Below are 20,064 nucleotides of genomic sequence, written 5' to 3'. Positions count from 1 at the left end.
ATAGATGAGCAACGGCTTGATCAAGGACTTGGACTTTAAGTAGAGCATGAATAGGAGTAGAGGGTGGTGGCATGTTGGAGAGGGTTGAGGGGGGACGTTGGAGAGGGTTGAGATGGGGGGGGGAGATGAAATTCAAGAATTTTGGACCGAGTCCAATAAAAGCAAAAGCCACCAATTGTGAAATAACTGAAGTCAGAGGGTGCAGTCTGCCAGCCACGTCCCGTCTGAACTAGGGTGCAACCTAGGCTTTCTGGGAAAGACCCGGCTTTCCACACCTCGCGATATCTAATGGGATCTTGCGAGACGTTGCGATCTGGACCTCGCCCATTGTAGATGGGATCAGTATTGGGCAAATCTGCATATTAGAGGGAGCAGTTAGTCTTGCCTGATCTACACGATGCTTTGGGATCTAACCCCTTTGCCTCAGAGCCCTTGGGCGAGCGCCGATCAGTACTGGTCCCTGCAAAAGGGGACCAGACAGAGTGGACATTTGGAGGGCTCTTGCAGGGTTTTGGAGGCCCCTGGGTGGTTGACCTCTGGGCAGGGTGGCACCATGGCATTTCTGGTGTTTCCTAGCCGTGCCACCTGGATGCCAGCCTGGCAGTGCTGAGGTGCCAAGCTGACACCTTGCCTGTGCTGGGGATCAGGCCTGGGTATGCCCTGCCCTTGTCAGGTGGGATTAGGGGGGGGGGGGGGAAGGCCACGTCGGGGGTTGAGAAATCGGGGCGTAGCCACTCAAGGACTCCCCAATTCCAGCACCCTGATAATCGATATGTTGGTTACATTCATCCCTGGTCGCAGAGGGGTCACAACCTCCTGAGGGGGGCACGGGGGTTCATACTGTTGGAGCTACTCAACATCCAGAAAGTGGGAGGAGATTAACTCTGCTGCCCATGCGCACCCTCACCCACGTTAGGTGAATTGGACATTCTGAATTCTCTCAGTGTGCCCGAATAGGCGCTGTAGTGTGGTGTCAAGGGGATTTTCACAGTAACATCATTGCAGTATTAATGTAACTCTATTTGTGACACTAATACTGATTATTGATTATTACCTGGCTGCATCCTCAGGCTCTTCCTTGGCCCCTCCTGCACAAAGAATCATTGAATCCCTACAGTGCAGAAGGAGGCCATTTGGCCCAAGTCCCACCCTGTCGTGGAAATTATAATAAAGACAAATTCCTCGAGGTTCAATTTAAGGAAATTTATTTACACAAATATATTTGCAGAGGGAGAGTGTTCTGGCTGCAAAGCCAGTGCATTGCACTCTGAGATTCGATTGAAGACAGCGTTTTTTTATAGTCTGAAATAACAGCTTGAAGTAAACAGGCATGTTTATATTAAGTAGCCCTTGGAAAGTACATAAGATGAAATACGTAGTACGTATGTTCTTGCCCTTGGCTAAAAACAACTCGAGTATACATTTTTCATAGACCGCATACTCACACAGCACAGACTGCATACACACGCACAGACTACATACGCACACAACACAGACTGCCTACACACACATCACCGACTGCATACTCACACAGCACAGACTGCATACACACTCAACACAGACTGCACACACACACCATAAACTGCAGACTCACACAACAGTCTGCATACACACGTAACACGACTGCATACACACACACAGATTGCATACACACATCACAGACTGCATACTCACACAACAGACTGCATATTCACACAACACAGACTGCATACACACACACAGACTGCATACTCACATCACACAAACTGCATACTCACACAACACAGACTGCATATTCACACAACAGACTGCATACACACACAGACTGCAGACACACACCACAGACTGCATACTCATACAACACAGACTGCATATTCACACAACAGACTGCATATTCACACAACAGACTGCATACACACACAGACTGCATACACACACCACAGACTGCATACTCATACAACACAGACTGCACACACACCACAGACTGCATACACACACACACACACACAGATTGCATACACACATCACAGACTGCTTAGTCACACCACACAGACTGCATGCACACAAACACTGCATACACACATACAGACTGCATACTCACACAACACTGACTGCATACACACACAACTGCATACGCACACACATAGGCTGATACACACGCACACAGACTGCATACACACACACACCGACTGCATACACACAACACAGACGGATTCAAATTCATATCAATATTAATCAGGTTTGTGCTTTTCGTGCCTTTTCTGGGCATGAACCTGATCGCATGATTGGGGAGCGTCCAGGAAGATAATGTTCTGAAATTGCGCCGGCACAAAGCCCTCTCGTGATATTTAGCAACCGTTATGGGATTTGCGCCCACAGCTAACAGGCTCATTAAATCACGCTCATGGGGAAGATAGGCAAAACAGAAGGGTGGAGTGGGTGAAAGAGTTTGAAGAGATGCCAGACCTACACATTGTGTGGGCGATGGAAGGAACAGTAATAGGACCAGAGCACTTGCTGAAGTGCAGGGAGCAGAGGATCCAAAGGCAGGAATTAAATTTGATGGGAGCGATTCTTGCAAAACGTTTCTAAGTGTGGCTGCGAGCGGGAATTGCCGCGAGGTTCCTGCTGCTTGGCCTGGTGAGACCATCACCGCTATACAAAGTTAATTGGTCCACTTAAGGAGCCCCATGGGCCTCACACCTCAAATGAAGGCTCACCAACTGATTCACCGGGACCGCACTCCAGGCCCTCGCTAACAAGGTCGAGCAGCACTTAAACAGCACTTGTACAACCAACCTCACTCAGCTCGCAGCCATGGCACCGAGACAACCGGCCACACGTTTCAGGGATGCAGACCTGGGGAGAATCCGGGAGGTGGTCGAGGCCAGGAAGGTTGTCCTGTTCCCCCGAGGGTCAGGTAGGTGAGCCACAGGGCAGACAGTGCCGTCTGGATGAAGTGGCAGCCGCGTGACCAGGAGGACCGGTGCCCAGTGCTGTAACAAGGTCAGTGACTTACACCGGCCCGCACAGGTGAGCTGGCATTCCACTCCCCCCCCAACCTTCCCATGAGCCTGTACCTGGCACCGCTCCGCACAGCACTGCGCTGGGTCCTGGCCCACCCATGCTGCCCCCTCCCCAACCCCTTCCCAAATCAGATTTCCCCCCAAACCCTCCCCAACCACGCCACCCCTCAGGAACCCCCCCCCCCCCCCCCCCCCCCCACCACCACGCTGAACCACGCATGTGGCTAATGATGCTCTCTCTGTGTCCTCGCAGGAAGAGTTGTCTCACAATCATCCGGAGAGGGCCCAGGCTGGTGGCGGGGTGCCAGACATCAGAATCTTCACCACCTTCGAAGAACGGGCCCTGGAGGTTCCGGGGGTGGTCGAGAACCGACCGGTCACGAACGAGGAGATTGGCGCATGCCACAGAAGTGAGGATCCACCGGGCCTCATCCAGATGGATTGTCACACTGTTATTGCCATACTGCATGACCCATCCCTCCCACTGGCCACAGGTCCATTCTTCCACAGGTCCTCCAGCCGACAGCACCGGCCCATTGCCGAGTAAGTGCCGTTTGATAGCACTGTTAATGAGTCCTTCCATCAATTTGATGATGATGGAGACTAGACTGATAGGACGGTAATTGGTTGAATTCGATTTGTTCTGTTCCTTGTGTACAGGACCTACCTGGGCAATTTTCCACATTGCCAGGTAGATGCCAGTGTTATAGCTGTACTGGAACAGCTTGGCTAGGGGTGCGGTAAATTCTGGAGGACAAGTCTTCAGTACTATTGCCGGAATATTATCAGGACCCATAGCCTGTCTGACTGCCACAAGATGTAGCTGTCATGCATGATCTGCACGTTGTGGTCACACACAAGCTGGATATTCAGTGAGTGGAACCACTTCCTGTTAATGTAGGACACTTCCAGATGGCCTGGTGTGCACATGGTGGCATGCTTGCAGTCCCTGGACTTGGAGTATCCCGGTGATGGGAGAGAATCCTGCTGCCCGGGCATCTTTTTGGGCCTGTTCCATGTCAAAGTTTTTTAAATTCTCCACCCGGACAAGCAGGGCATCTATAACCTGCCAAATGCACCTGTGGGCGTAGCCTGAGAGATGCCACACGGGTTCCCCTTGAGCCCTGGAAGGATCCCGAGGCGTAAAGGTTCAGCGGAGAGCGGGTGTCTTCCTTCTCCACGTGGTGCCAAGTCTGCAAGGACATGACACAAGTGCCGCAACATCTCCTTGTTGAGGTGGAGCCTCCTGTGTCACGTGCTGTCCGTCATCTGCTGAAATGACCAGCGACGCTTGTACACCCGGGGCCGACGCGGGCCTCCCCTTCTGGGTCGCTCCCTGGCCCGATGGGTGGCCGAGTCCTCAGGGTGTGTATGCGTGGGGGAGGGTCTGGCACATAGGCTGCCACCTTGAGTCTCTTTGACGCTGCCCCCGTCCCTCAGGGATCCGTGTTGGGCCCACAATTGTTCACAATTTACATAGATGATTTGGAGTTGGGGACCAAGGGCAATGTGTCCAAGTTTGCAGATGACACTAAGATGAGTGGTAAAGCGAAAAGTGCAGAGGACACTGGAAGTCTGCAGAGGGATTTGGATAGATTAAGTGAATGGGCTCGGGTCTGGCAGATGGAATACAATGTTGACAAATGTGAGGTTATCCATTTTGGTAGGAATAACAGCAAACGGGATTATTATTTAAACAATAAAATATTAAAGCATGCCGCTGTTCAGAGAGACTTGGGTGTGCTAGTGCATGAGTCACAGAAGGTTGGTTTACAAGTGCAACAGGTGATTAAGAAGGCAAATGGAATTTTGTCCTTCATTGCTAGAGGGATGGAGTTTAAGACTAGGGAGGTTATGTTGCAATTGTATAAGGTGTTAGTGCGGCCACACCTGGAGTATTGTGTTCAGTTTTGGTCTCCTTACTTGAGAAAGGACGTACTGGCGCTGGAGGGTGTGCAGAGGAGATTCACTAGGTTAATCCCAGAGCTGAAGGGATTGGATTATGAGGAGAGGTTGAGTAGACTGGGACTGTACTCGTTGGAATTTAGAAGGATGAGGGGGGATATTATAGAAACATTTAAAATTATGAAGGGAATAGATAGGATAGATGCGGGCAGGTTGTTTCCACTGGCGGGTGACAGCAGAACTAGGGGACATAGCCTCAAAATAAGGGGAAGTAGATTTAGGACTGAGTTTAGGAGGAACTTCTTCACCCAAAGGGTTGAGAATCTATGGAATTCCTTGCCCAGTGAAGCAGTTGAGGCTCCTTCATTACATGTTTTTAAGGTAAAGATAGATAGTTTTTTGAAGAATAAAGGGATTAAGGGTTATGGTGTTCGGGCCGGAAAGTGGAGCTGAGTCCACAAAAGATCAGCCATGATCTAATTGAATGGCGGAGCAGGCTCGAGGGGCCAGATGGCCTACTCCTGTTCCTAGTTCTTATGTTCTTATGTCTCCGGCGCCTGGTCAACTAGCAGCATCACGAAGGATAGTTCTGCAGGATCCAAAATACCGTCAATACAGTTCAAAATCTGTAAGGAATTGGGAGAGGGTGTCAGATTGACAATCAGTGGTGGCTCCCATACCGGAACCCCCCATTCCCACATTGATCTCCCCTTCCCCGACATCCAGAATGCCCTGCCCCTGCACACCCGGCCACAGCCACCCCTCCCCTCACTCAACTCCAAATCCCGTACCCCTGACACCCGCACATAATGTTACCTGGACCAAGAGCTGGTCTCCTCCCCATTGCACTCACCCACCTGCCTCCAGCCGTGGACATGTCTCTGGGTATTCGAATCGCGGCTGCTGTGTGTGTAGTGTTGCCTGTTGCAGTGTTCAGGCACAGTATCCAGGCATCATGGTCTGATTGGGATGCTTGTCAATAACTCCCACAAGTTACATGTTCCACCCACCCATGGGAATCAACTTGGGATGTGTGAAGTGCTCACCACGATTGCCAATCCAGCAATGCCTTCAGCTGCACGGCCAGAATCCTCCGCAGTCAGGGGTTATGATCATTCAGTGGGGCAGACAGACAGGGACAAGTGTTGAGGATGGATGGTGAATAGAAATCAGGAATCACACGGGTTTTATTGAAGGAGCCAGAACATTATAAATAGCTGCCAACCTGAATTAATGGAACCAAATCCTGGAGTTGTGAGGTTTATAGTAAAACGTTATAAATGCCATCCAAATTGAGATTCTTAATGACTTTGTTCCTCTTTGCCATGTGGTTCCCAGTGAGCAAAACCTATTTGCACTAATTAAAATATGTCAGAAATCAATCAGTGCTTGAGCAGGTCCTTTAACAAGGAATGCTGTATAAACTGTACCCCAAGTACAAAGATGATAAGAAAATGTTTTTGAGAAACAAATATGTACCAATGTTTCATATATCAAAAAAAAATCAAAAAACAGCTTAGAAAAACATGCAGAAGCACATATATCTGAAAATTTAATGAGAACAGTTCCAAATAGTTGATAGGATTCAACTATTGTAAAAAGATCATAGATACATATAGATGCATAGAAGATAGGAGCAGGAGGAGGCCTTTTGGCCCTTCGAGCCTGCTCCGCCATTCATCACGATCATGGCTGATCATCCAACTCAATAGCCTAATCCTGCTTTCTCCCCATAACCTTTGATCCCATTCTCCCCAAGTGGTATATCTAGCCGCCTCTTGAATATATTCAAAGTTTTAGCATGAACTATTTCCTATGGTAATGAATTCCACAGGCTCACCACTCTTTGTGTGAAGAAGTGTCTCCTTATCTCTGTCCGAAATGGTTTGCCCTGAATCCTCAGGCTGTGACCCCTGGTTCTGGACACACCTATCATTGGTAACCAAGTGGATCAATCCAATGCATTTTATAATTTGTGGTGTAAAGCATGAACATTGTGAGCAGAAAAAAGATAGAATTTTAGAATTGGTTTTACAGAGATATTACTGGAATAAACTATTAACATAGTTTACTAGTTCAAGTTTATTTATATAAAGAAGGTTGAAATGCCAAATACCATGGTTTAAAACAAGTGCAGAGCTATATTTGCCGATGATTACTCTCCCCGGCTTAAAAATAACTTGGGTTTCGAGTTCCAAATGCATATTTTGTTTAAGGGCATTGAAAGCTGGATCTAATTTTGTATTCATTTTGCATTCATTCATTCAATTTACAAAAGGATTACAGCTTGTGTGACACATGTGTCATTTAGTCACATAACCTGAACCCATTTTCAACTAATCTCTGATTGACATTGCACGGTGTTACAAAACGGCTCATCAACTATTTCGAAATATGACACTGCACTGCAGTAATCTGGAACAGGATTTACAGGATGGTGTGGCTTGAATCTGTGGGCATTTTTTTCTGTCCCAGTTTTAATGTGGGTGTTGCCGATCTCTTTAATCCTCCCTTTATAGACTTACTGACTCAGGCATAGTTTAGAACTAGTGGCTATTCGTTATTCTTTTTCTTGCAGCCCGGTGAAGCTACAAATGGTCTTTGTGCTACAGTAAATAGTGACACATTTAGCCAGCTCTCAGTATATTAGGCCACTCCCTTTTTGCAGTGAAATTTTGTACTTCTGATTTGAGAGAACTGGGCCAATCAGGCGCTTGCACTGTCAGACCCTTTCCCTTCCTCTGGTCTCCAACAGTTTTCTCTTCAGCATGATCACCAGAATGTGATCATATAAATCGATGAGCCATCCCGGCTGGTATTATTTTGTGATTATTTCAAATCTATGTGCAGTAGTGTACCGGTTTCAGCGCTGCCTTCCAGGTGAACTGCATTCATGAAGTTATTCAGGAAATAATACCTATGGCCAGGAAACTGCAGCATCACACGATTGGACAGACTGAATGGACAGTTTCCTCTTCTGCGTTGTGACTAAGGCTCGTGCTGGTCAGGCTGAGGAGGTTCTCTTTCCCCAAGGCTCTGTTGCAAGGGCATTGGTTATTAACATATTAAGCTGTGCATCTGCATCTGGACTAAGGCGCTGAAGAGGCTAGACGTTTTGAGCTGCACACACACACACTACTTTATACACAGATGCGATGAAGGATCACAGAAATCAGGGTGTTATTTTTCCATTGGACTGTCGTGATTTTGAAGGTGGAATGACGGGACAGTGAAGATCTGGAGCGGTGCTTTTCTGCAGTGGGATTGCTTGTGGAAAATTGCTACGTTCTGTCATTCTGCTGCTGAAACACAGACACGTGCTGCAGGAGGGAGGAATGAAGCTGACTGGCTAATAGGGATAAAAAATAAAACAAAATAAAGTATTCCTGATTGACGGAACAGTGGGAAAACCTTTCAGCTTTGATCGTTCATCACTTAAACTGTGTGTGAGCCCCTCTGGCCTGGGCAGACTGCTATAGACCAACGGATTTCACAGCACGTAGCTTTTCGTCTGCTTGCTGCTGCTGCTGCCGTTATTGCTGCTGCTGTTCCTGACTGAGTTGGAAGAAGACGTGTTGAGCAGGGGAACAGAAAATGCCAGCAATTCTAGTGGCCTCGAAAATGAAGTCGGGACTGCCGAAGCCCGTTCACAGTGCCACTCCTATCCCGAATGTCACCGCAAGGGCTTTACAGCAGCCTTGTTACCTGAAGCTTGGGAACAAGGTGGAAGTGACTAAAGCAACATATTCGAGCCAGATACCCTTCAAATCTGCACATGTTCCTGACAGCGCAGGGGAGAGGGTTCTGCAAGGCAAGACCACCAGCGCAGAAAATGGCTTTGATACTCAGGTCAGAAAAATGATCAATTTCAGTTCCATCCCCCATTTAGCTCATCAGCTTAAAAAAAATATCAGGATATAGGATAGTAAATCAGCATGATCTTTCTGTTGCCATTCCTGATTTGACAAAAAAATAAAGTGGTATGGATGTGATGTGCCAGTTGGATTTGGCCAGGCGCCCTGCACTTTATTATCAATGCAGCTTCCACTGTGACTGCTGGTCAGTGTGACATATCAAGCTACAGTATGTAGGGTAACCCATGCCAGAATCTGAAGCGGATTTGTGCCTGCGGCTAATATTGGTATTATTATTAGTGTGAAGATAGTGCTGGAATCTTTTTCGCAGCCTAGCTGAACTTAATTGCTTGTTACCAATGCATGATTGCTGCTCCAGCTAACACACACAAGCTGACTGTTGAGAAATCCTTTCGTTTTAACCCTGTCATCTCAGAAAATATAATTTTCATCAAATTATTTTAAAAAATATATAAGTGCATGTATATATATTATATACAGATGTATATATATATAATATATAAATATATATATAGACAGATTAATGAAATTAAATGGGACCACATTGCATCCAGTAAACATTATTATTTAATGGTAAGGGTTAAATAACCTGATTTTGCCTGACTTGGTGCACAATATATCTCCCGAAATTGTATAAACTAAAATGAAGGTTTTGTCAGGTTTGTTCTACAGATGCAGTAACCTTCTGCAGCCTTTCAGAGAAAGCTAAATTAGGTAATGTTTCATTTGGTACTCGGAATAGTAACCAGCTAACGGTGGAGATTTTGTGTGAGCTTCCATTTGTTGCAATGCAGCATTGCCTATTTTGGGCAAGTAAAATTGTGAGGATGTCGGAGGACATGGAAAAGAAAATCAAGCTTTTATGTCTTCTGACCCATCAATGCTGCACTACAAGATGTAAAGAGGCTGAGTGTTTTTTTTTTACATTTTTGTGTATATTCCAGTGACGGGTGACTGTGAATTCCTGAATGATCATCATCCATGGCAGTAGGAATGATTTTCTTCAGATGTTCTGAATTGTAACTTGGAATTGTATCCGAGGGGCACATGTATTTGAACAAAGCAGCATCAAAGCCTTGGCAAATTGGCCAATGGGGGAGATCAAATTGTGGCTGAGCAACGCAAGTTCAAGGCTGGAGAGGAACCTGGAAGAAAAATGGCTCATGGTGTTCATTGCAGCTGAGAGATCCTAACTGAGAAAATGAAACGTGACATTGTCATATTCCTGAATTGGGATGGCTTTCAGTTAGGTCAGCATGGTCGGATTTGTCGATTTATTAAATATAACGTCATACAAAACCTCAAATGAATGAAGCCATGTGAAGCCGAATGGGTTTATATGTGAGGAAAGAGAAAATATGAGGCAAGATGTGAAAATCTGAAGCTTTTCTCATTCGGACAAAGGAGATTTGATAAAGAACCATAAGATAAAGGCATTCAAAATTCTATAGGGATGGGCATGTTTATAGAGAAATTAATTATGTTTCAATGGTGTAAGTAGCTGAAGGGTTGAAGAAAAGGCAATATAGAAATGATATTACTTGTAAGAGATTTAAGAGAGCGAACAGCAGGAACGTTATAAGACCATAAGACATAGGAGCAGAATTAGACCACTCGGCCCATCGAGTCTGCTCTGCCATTCAATCATGACTGATATTTTCTCATCCCCATTCTCCTGCCTTCTCCCCATAACCCCTAATCCCCTTATTAATCAAGAACCTATTGATCTCTGCCTTAAAGACACTCAGTGATTTGGCCTCCACAGCCTTCTGCAACAAAGTGTTCCACAGAATCACCACCCTCTGGCTGAAGAAATTCCTCCTCATCTCTGTTTTAAAGGATTGTCCCTTTAGTCTGAGATTGTGCCCTCTGGTTCTAGTTTTTCCTACAAGTGGAAACATCCTCTCTATGTCCACTCTATCCAGGCCAGGCAATATCCTGTAAGTTTCAATAAGATCCCCCCTCATCCTTCTAAACTCCAACGAGTACAGACCCAGAGTCCTCAACCGTTCCTCACACTACAAACGCTTCATTCCAGGGATCATTCTTGTGACCCTCCTCTGGACCCTTTCCAAGGCAGCACATCCTTCCTTAGATACCGGGCCCAAAACTGCTCACAATACTCCAAATGGGGTCTGACCAGAGCTTTATATAACCTCAGAAATACATCCCTGGTCTTGTATTCTAGCCCTCGCAACATGAATGCTAACATTGCATTTGCCTTCTTATCTGCCGACTGAACCTGCACGTTAACCTTAAGTGAATCGTAAACAAGGACTCCCAAGTCCTTTGTGCTTCTGATTTCCTAAGCATTTCCCCATTTAGAAAATAGTCTATGCTTCCATTCCTCCTTCCAAAGTGCACTTTCCTACATTGCATTCCACTGCCACTTCTTTGCCCACTCTTCTAGCCTATCCAAGTCATTCTGCAGCAATCCTGCTTCCTCAATACTACCTGGCCCCGACAGATCTTTCAATCACCTGCAAACTTAGCATTAGTGCCTGCAGTTACTTCTTCCAGATCATAAATGTATGTTGTGAAAAATTGTGGTCATATCACAGGGGATTGTGAGGTTGGCTGAATGCACTGCCAGATTTAGCAATAGAAATAGGGACCATGTCAATAATCATGAGCATACTGAGTACGTAGTTGAAGCAAGGGGGAATAAAGAAATAATGATACAGAGCGGGAATAGGTGAGGGTAAACACCAATTGCGACTGGTGGGGATGAATGGCCCACTTCACTGTTATAGTGTCTATGAAATCCTGTTGTTCTGTCACAGATATCTAGCTGTAATAACCATGTCCTCTGTTTGATAGAAATCTGCTTCCCACGGTACAGTTTGGCTATGCAAACCACCACTGCACTAGCTACAAGGTGGTTTAGGCAAGTTGCCATCCTGTGTATGTGGCCAGTTTATGAAATGTGTATGGTTATAGTTTCTCACAGTGTGTGGGTTGCCTGTTTGAACTTCAGCAACTCTATTCTTCTGCGGGACAGAAAAAGCTTCTCTCTAGATTTTCCCATGGGCTTTGGGGCCCCGATTTCAGGACAAAATGGGACCCTGATGTCAGACCCACACTTGCCAGGAACAAGTCCAGCGGGACCACATTTTCAGAAGCGGCTTCCAGATTGGTCATCCCTGAACTTGCTAATTGAGGACGGGATCCCCATGCTCCTGGCCTGGCTCCAGAGACTCAGCAGCCCTAATAGAAGAGGTGGCAGCTGCAGAAACAGGTAGCAGACGCCGTGGGCATTGCAACAGAGAGGCTTCCTCAGAGGCAAAACAAAAAGGAACATTTCAGAGATACATAGCCCCTCTAGTTGAAAGGATTGGGCCATTGGTGCAGCCCTTCCTGAATGAGAGGACGAGCAAAAGTGCTGACAGGTTGGCGGATGCCGAACCGCATGGTGGGGCCGCACTACTTACAGTAGAGAAGATGACCGAGGTGATGGCGGTGGAGCTGGAAAAGCAGTTCGTGAGGTACATGGAGGCCTTGAGGAAGGAGATGGTGGTCGCATTGAAGTCATTGGTGGAGGAGGCAATCATCCCGTTGAGGGTGGCGGTGGCAAAAGCATCGGCCGAGACGAGAGAGCAGGGCGAGAAGATGAAGGAAGTGGAGGAGGCCGTGTCATGACACAGCGACCAGGTCACCTCGATGGAGGACGAGCTGCGGAGGGTGGTGGAGGTCAACAGAGGACTCCGAGCAAAGCTCGAAGACTTGGAGAACCGCTCAAGGCGGCACAATTTGAGAATTGTGGGCTTGCCCGAAGGGACAGAGGGCCCAGGGCCAACACAATACTTCGCTTACAAGTTGGCGGAGCTGATGGGGAGGGTGAGAACCGCTCCCGGTACGAACTAGACTGAGCTCATTGGTCATTAAGGCTGAAGCCCAAAGTGAACGAGCTGCCAAGAGCAGTAATTATCTGCTTCCATAAGTTCTGCATGAAGGAGAAGGTATTAAGCTGGGCGAAGCAGAAGCGCAAGGTGCAGTGGGATGGTACTGCGGTTCGGATCTACCAGGACTTGACAGTGGAGTTGGCAAAAAGACGAGCGGCGTTTGGGCGGGTGAAGGCGGCACTGTACAAGAAGGGGGTGCGACTTGGTATGGTATACCCGGCGAAGTTGAGGGTAATGTATAACGCCAAAGACTTTTATTTTGAGACAGCGGAGGCGGCTGAGGCGTTCGTGAGGGCAGAAGGCTTGGGACAGACTTGCGGAGCGGAACTGGAAGAGAGGCTGTGGACTGTGTTTGAGCAGCTGGAAAATGTATAAATGCTACAACTTTCTTTTTACTGATGTGTATTGTAATTTACTTCTCTTTGCTTGCAACAGAGTTCAAGTTAATGGTGGGTTGATTGGCATTCTGTGTTGTGACGGTTAAATGTTATGTTAGTGAATTGTATGGGTTGGATTGTTGGTTTTGGTTTTTTATGGTTTTTCTTTCTCTGGGACTGGGTGGAAGGGGATGATATATCTTGGCAGGGGGAGCCACCCACGCTAGATAACTAAAGTCAGCTATTTCCTTACTTCTGTTGTGGGAAAAGTCTTGGAAAGGTTTATAAGAGACGGGATGTATAATCATCTGGAAAGGAATAATTTGATTAGAGATAGTCAACATGGTTTTGTGAAGGGTAGGTCGTGCCTCACAAACCTCATTGAGTTCTTCGAGAAGGTGACCAAACAGGTGGATGAGGGTAAAGCAGTTGATGTGGTGTATATGGATTTCAGTAAAGCATTTGATAAGGTTCCCCATGGTAGGCTATTGCAGAAAATACAGAGGCATGGGATTCAGGGTGATTTAGCAGTTTGGATCAGAAATTGGCTAGCTGATAGAATCAAAGGGTGGTGGTTGATGGGAAATGTTCTGACTGGTGTCCAGTTACTAGTGGTGTACCACAAGGATCTGTTTTGGAGCCGCTGCTGTTTGTCATTTTTATAAATGACCGGGAGGAGGGCGTAGAAGGATGGGTGAGTACATTTGCAGATGATATTAAAGTCGGTGGAGTTGTGGACCGTGCAGAAGGATGTTACAAGTTACAGAGGGACATAGATAAGCTGCAGAGCTGGGCTGACAGGTGGCAAATGGAGTTTAATGCAGCAAAGTGTGAGGTGATTCATTTTGGAAGGAATAACAGGAAGACAGAGTACTGGGCTAATGGTAAGATTCTTGGTAGTGTGGACGAGCAGAGAGATCTCAGTGTCCATGTCCATAGATCCCTGAAAGTTGCCACCCAGGTTGAGAGGGTTGTTAAGAAGGCGTACGGTGTGTTAGCTTTTATTGGTAGAGGAATTGAGTTTCGGAGCCATGAGGTCATGTTGCAGTTGTACAGAACTCTGGTGCGGCCGCATTTGGAGTGTGCAGTTCTGGTCGCCACATTATAGGAAGGATGTGGAAGCATTGGAAAGGGTACAGAGGAGATTTACAAAGTTGTTGCCTGGTATGGAAGAAAGATCTTATGAGGAAAGGCTGAAGGACTTGAGGCTGTTTTCGTTCGAGAGAAGAAGGTTAAGAGGTGACTTAATTGAGGCATACAAGATGATCAGAGGAGTAGATCGGGTGGACAGTGAGAGCCTTTTTCCTCGGATGGTGATGTCTAGCACAAGGGGACATAGCTTTAAATTGAGGGGAGATAGATATAGGACAGATGTCAGAGGTACTCAGAGAGTAGTAAGGGCGTGGAATGCCCTGGCTGCAACAGTAGTGGACTCGCCAACACTAAACACATTCAAATGGTCATTGGATAGGCATATGGACAATAAGGTAGAGGGACTTTAGAGGGGTTTCACAGGTCGGCGCAACATCGAGGGCCGAAGGGCCTGTACTGCGCTGTAATGGTCTATGTTCTCTGTTCTATGAGGTGAGGTGAGAGGAGGGCTGTGGGCGGTGGAGCCTGGATAGCAGGCTTCAATGGGCCTACGAGGCGAGCGAGAGTGGGGGAAGGGATGGATGCTGGGAGATGTTGTTTCAGGGGGAAATGTAGGGGGGGTTCTTGGGAGGGGGGAAGGGATTCGATGTTAACAATGGACAGGGCCGGGTCAGGCTTATGGGGCATGGCCCAGTGGTATGATGATGGTGGATAAGGAAGGTGGGGGGGGGGGGGTGAAATACCCCCAGTAAGGATAGACACGTGAAACGTGAGAGGGCTAGGAGGTCCGGTCAAAAGGTCAAGGGTGCTTACTCATCTTAAAAGTTTGAAAGCCGATGTAGCAATGCTGCAGGAGACTCACTTGAGGGTGAAGGACCAGGTGAGACTTAAAAAGGGCTGGGTTAGTCAGGTATTTCACTCTGGATTTGATGGAAGGGCTCGAAGGGTAGCGGTGTTGGTCAGCAAAAGAGTACGCTTCCAGTTGGAGAAGGTAGTGGCAGATCAGGGGGGGTAGATATGTGATAATTTGACAGGGGCACAGGAGGGGAGATTAATGGCACTGTTAAATGTACACGGTCCCAATTGGGACGATGTGGGATTCGCAAAGAAGGTGTTTGGGGCCAGCCCCGACTTGGACACATGAGCTGATAGTTGGGGGGGGGGGACTGGAACTTGGTGCAGGAGCCAAGGTTGGACAGATCACGGCTGCGCTCGCTGGTCCCATCGGGGGGGGGGGGGGGGGGAGGGGGGGGCGAAGGCGCTGGCTGGGCTAATGATGGAAATGGGAGGGGTGGACCCTTGGGGTTTCCTGCACCCAAGGGACCGGGAGTACTAGTTTTTCTCAGCAGTCCATAAGGTGTACTCACGGATCGACTTTTTTGTGGTGGGAAAGGCTTTGCTGGCTGGGATCAAGGGGTTGGAATACTCGGCAATTGCTGTGTCAGATCATGCTCCACATTAGGTGGATATGGTGCTGGAGAAGGGGGTAGCGCAGAGACCGGGGTGGAAACTGGATGTGGGGCTTTTGGGGAACCAAGTGCTCTGTGAGAAAATTGAAAAGGTAATTAAGGAATATGTAGGTTTCAATTGTACGGGTGAGGTGTCGAAGGCAGTTGTCTGGGAGGCTCTAATGGCGGTGGTGAGGGGTGAGGTAATTTTGTTTAAGGCCAGGGCGGACAGAGAGGAGAGGTTGGAGCGGCAGCGGCTAATAGATGGGATGTTGGAGGCAGATAGGAGTTATGCAGAAGATGGGGACCCAGCGATGCTGGGAAAGAGGAGTTTTCCGAGAGGTTGTACAGGTCAGAGCCACTCGGGGGAGACCGTGATATGCAGAAATTTCTAGATGGGTTGGAGTACCCAAGGTTATGGGAGGGGGACAGGGCTACATTAGAAGGAGCGATAGTGAAGCAGGAGATAAAGGATGTGATTGGGAGGATGCAGTCGGGGAAGGTGGCTGGGCCGGATGGGTTTCCGGTGGAATATTATAAAAAAATTCAAGGATAAGTTGGCACCCCTGATGGTGAGGATGTTTGAAGAAGTGATAGGGGAAGGGGGTGTTGCCACAAACCTTGGGGCAGGCATCGATTTCACTGTTGCTAAAAAATGATAAGGATCCGACGGAGTGTGGGTCATATAGGCCCATATCACTTCTGAATGTGGACTCAAAAGTATTGGCGAAGGTACTGGCGGGTAGGCTGGAGGTGTGCCTCCCGAAGGTGGTAGATGAGGATCAGACGGGGTTCGTGAAAGGGAGGCAGCTGTTTTCGAGCATTAGGAGGGTTTTGAACGTCGTTATGGCACCGGCGGAAGGGAAGGAAACAGAGGTGTGTGGCATTGGACGCCGAGAAGGTGTTTGACCGGGTAGAATGGGGGTACTTGATGACAGTTCTGGAGCAGTTTGGGATTGGACCAAGATTTGTAAACTGGGTAAAGCTATTATATAAGGAGCTGAAGGCGAGTGTCCGCACAAACAATATCAGCTCAAGATACTTTTCTCTCCACCGTGGGACGAGGCATGGATGTCCTGTGTCCCCCCTGCTGTTTGCACTTGCGATTGAGCCGTTGGCCATCACATTAAGAAGTTTGGGAGCATGGAAAGGAATAGTGCGGGGGGTGGGGGGGAGATAGAGCGTAGGGTGTCCTTCTATGCCGATGACTTGCTGCTGTATGTGTCGGAACCGAGTGCGTCGATAGGAGGAATATTGGAGTTGCTGCAGGTATTTGGGTCTTTCTCGGGGTACAAGTTGAACCTGGGCAAGAGTGAGTCTTTTGTGGTGTCTCGGCCGGGGGTGGGGGCAGGGGTGGGGGGGCTGCCATTCCGTAGGACAGGGACTCACTTTAGGTAACTGGGGGTGTAGGTTGCCCGGGAGTGGGGGGGGCTTTGCAGGTACAACATCACTAGTTTGGTGGGGAGAGTGAAAGCCGATCTGGCAAGGTGGGATGGTCTCCCTCTGTCACTGGCGGATCGGGTACAGGCGGTTAAAATGAATGTCTTGCCGCGATTTCTGTTTATTTTTCAATGCCTACCGATTTTCCTCCCAAAGACTTTTTTCAGGGAGATTGAGGGAAGGATTACCTCGTTCATATGGGGAGGGAAGGTGGCCAGAGTGAGAAAGGTGCTGGTACAGAAGGGAAGGCAGGCAGGGGGTTTGGGTCTTCCGAACCTGATTTATTACTACTGAGCGGCGAATGTGGAGAAGGTGCGGGGCTGGGTCAGAGGGGTTGATTCCCAGTGGGTCAGAATGGAGGAGAGTTTGTGTAGGGGGTCGGGACTGAAAGCTCTAGCAACAGCGCCGCTCCCGATAGCCCCGGGGATGTACTCAGGGAGTCCGGTAGTAATAGCTTCACTTAAAATCTGGAGGCAGTTTCGCCAACACTTCGGGTTGGGGGCAGGGTCAAGGGAAATGCCGATTCGGGGGAACCACAGATTTGAGCCAGGGAAGTGGGATGGCAGTTTTCGGAAATGGGAAGAGAAGGGGATTAAGATGCTAAAAGATTTGTTTCTTCGAGGTCGGTTTGCAGGATTGGGGAAGCTGGAGCAGGGGGAAATGTTTAGATACATGCAGGTTCGAGATTTTGCCAGGAAGGAGATACAGAAACTGGACCCGGGCCCCCGAGTGGCCATATTCGGGGTGTCGGACCAGCCAGGGTTGGAAACGGGTGCGGAGGCAGATATCGTAGCCTTCGCCTCGTTGATCGCCCGAAGGCAGACCCTGCTGGGATGGAGAGCAGCCTCTCCACCCTGTGCCCTGGCGTGGCGGGGGGATCTGTTGGAATACTTGACCCCTGAGAAGGTTAAGTTTGAACTGAGGGGAAAGATGGAGGGGTTCTACAAGACATGGGCATTATCCATTATGCACTTTCAAGAGCTGGATAACATCGATCCATAGTTGGGGGGGATGGGTGGGAGGGTTGGGGGAGGGGGGCTGTGTATATTAAGGATGACTATGGGTAATCCCTGATTCCTTTTTGTCATTTATTTATGTGAACATTCGGGCTGATGTTTGGGGGTTGGTGGGAGGATGGGATCGTTGTTATTGTTATGGGGATTGGCATATCTGTTGCTGATTATTGTTTTTTGTTGGTGGGTGTAAATTCGGGAGAAAATGTGAAAAAGGAGGAGAATAAAAATATATTTTTTTAAAAGATACCGGAAGCACAAAGGGATTTAGGAATCCTAGTTCAGGATTCTCTTAAGGTTAACATGTAGGTTCAGTCAGCAGTTAGGAAAGCAAATGCAATATGTGCATTCATGTCGCAAGGGCTAGAATACAAGAAGAGAGATGTACTTCTGAGGCGGTATTAGTCTCTGTTCAGAACCCATTTGGAATCAAGTGAGCAGTTTTGGGCCCCTATCTAAGGAAGGATGTGCTGGCCTTGGAGAGAGGCGGTTCGCAAGAATGATCCCTGGAATGAAGGGCTTGTTATATGAGGAGCGGTTGAGGACTCTGGGTTTGTACTCGATGGAGTTTAGAAGGATTAATAAGGGGATTCGGGGTTATGGGCAGAAGGCAGGAGAATGGGGATGAGAACCATATCAGCCATGATTGAATGGCGGAGCAGACTCGATGGGCAAATGACCTTAATCTACTCCTATACCTTATGGTCCGATGGAAAAAGCTCCACTGATTGGAGTCATACCTAGCACAAATCAAGATGATTGTGCTGTCAGAGACCAATCAACTCAGACCCAGGACATTTCTGCAGGAGTTCCTCATGGCAGTGTCCCTCGGCCCAACATCTTCAACTTCTTCATCAATGACTTTCCCCCCCTCATAAGGGCAGCAGTGGGGCTTTTCAGAGATGATTGCACAGTGTTCAGTACCAGATGTAACTCCTCAGATAATAAAACAGTCCACGCTCACATTTGGGAAGACATGGACAACATTAAAGCTTGGGCAGATAAATGGCAAGTAACACTTGCGCCACACAGGCGCTAGACAGCAACCATCTCCAACAAGAGAGAACCTAACTACCTCCCTTGATGTTACCATCACTGAATCCTCCACCTTCAACATCTTGGGGACTTACCATTGACCAGAAACTGAACTCCAGCCGTGCGGCTGCTGGACTCTGTACAGTTTTTCTTTAGAAATATCTTTTGTGGGCGGCACGGTGGAGCAGTGGTTAGCATTGCTGTCTCATGGTACCGAGGACTCGGTTCGATCCCAGCTCTGGGTCACTGTCCGTATGGAGTTTGCACATTCTCCCCATGTTTGCGTGGGTCTCACCCCCACAACCCAAAGATGTGCTGGGTATTGGCCACGCTAAATTGCCCCTTAATTGGAAAAAAAAAAATTGAGTACTTTAAATTTATTTAAAAAATTTTTTGTGTTTCTAATGAAGTCTGTGTACGTGCATCATTACATCTGGAGACAGGGATTAAAATTATGATGACACTGAGTCTGGCACGCCACTTGTGAGTGTCCTGTTTCAGTCACAGTCTGAAAACAAACTCATCCGAATGCCTGTCATTGGATGAATCGACCTATTTGAGATGTTGTGATATTGCTGGACCCTGAGGGAGACACAGAGCGCGACCTGTACAGTCAAACGTTTAGAAATGTATATAAAAAAGGTGGAAATAGCCCTCACAAGCTTGAGCTGTGCCTTTGACTTTAAGGAAAGTAGAACTTAGTTAAAGAGAATCAAAGAGTTGCTGCAAAGCTTTTAAAAAGAAGAGAAGAGAGCAGAGAGCAGTGTTCTAAGTGAAGAAGAAGAAATGCCGCAAGCTCTTCAAAAGCACAGGAAACTGAAGATGTTGAGATTGACGAGTTCCCGATCGGAGCAGAGCCTGGGGGGTGGGGGTGGTTCCGTGGCGGTTGTCCCTACACTGATGGACTTGTTGCACCTCAAACTTAGTGTTACGGACAAAATGCTCAAACTCTCAAATTATCGTACAACAATC

General features: G+C 47.8%; 1 protein-coding gene across 9 annotated transcripts in view; it reads left to right on the top strand.

The window, feature by feature from the left end:
* Positions 1–20,064, top strand: part of nav2a (neuron navigator 2a) — a 1,053,608-nt gene that overhangs the window by 503,266 nt on the left and 530,278 nt on the right. For 4 of the 9 annotated variants that reach the window (XM_038808371.1, XM_038808364.1, XM_038808365.1 and 1 more), the window contains exon 1: positions 7,673–8,759. The exons of 1 other annotated variant lie outside the window; for it this stretch is intronic. In XM_038808371.1, coding sequence (XP_038664299.1) covers positions 8,505–8,759 — 255 coding nt within the window. In that variant the 5' untranslated portion in view covers positions 7,673–8,504. Of the gene's footprint in view, positions 1–7,672; positions 8,760–20,064 lie in introns of those variants that run through there. 4 more of the 9 variants (XM_038808367.1, XM_038808366.1, XM_038808363.1 and 1 more) reach the window with 1 other exon arrangement.

Source organism: Scyliorhinus canicula, chromosome 9 (genome assembly GCF_902713615.1).
Source record: "Scyliorhinus canicula chromosome 9, sScyCan1.1, whole genome shotgun sequence".
Lineage (NCBI taxonomy): Eukaryota > Metazoa > Chordata > Chondrichthyes > Carcharhiniformes > Scyliorhinidae > Scyliorhinus > Scyliorhinus canicula.
This window is presented reverse-complemented; position numbering and strand designations above follow the sequence as displayed.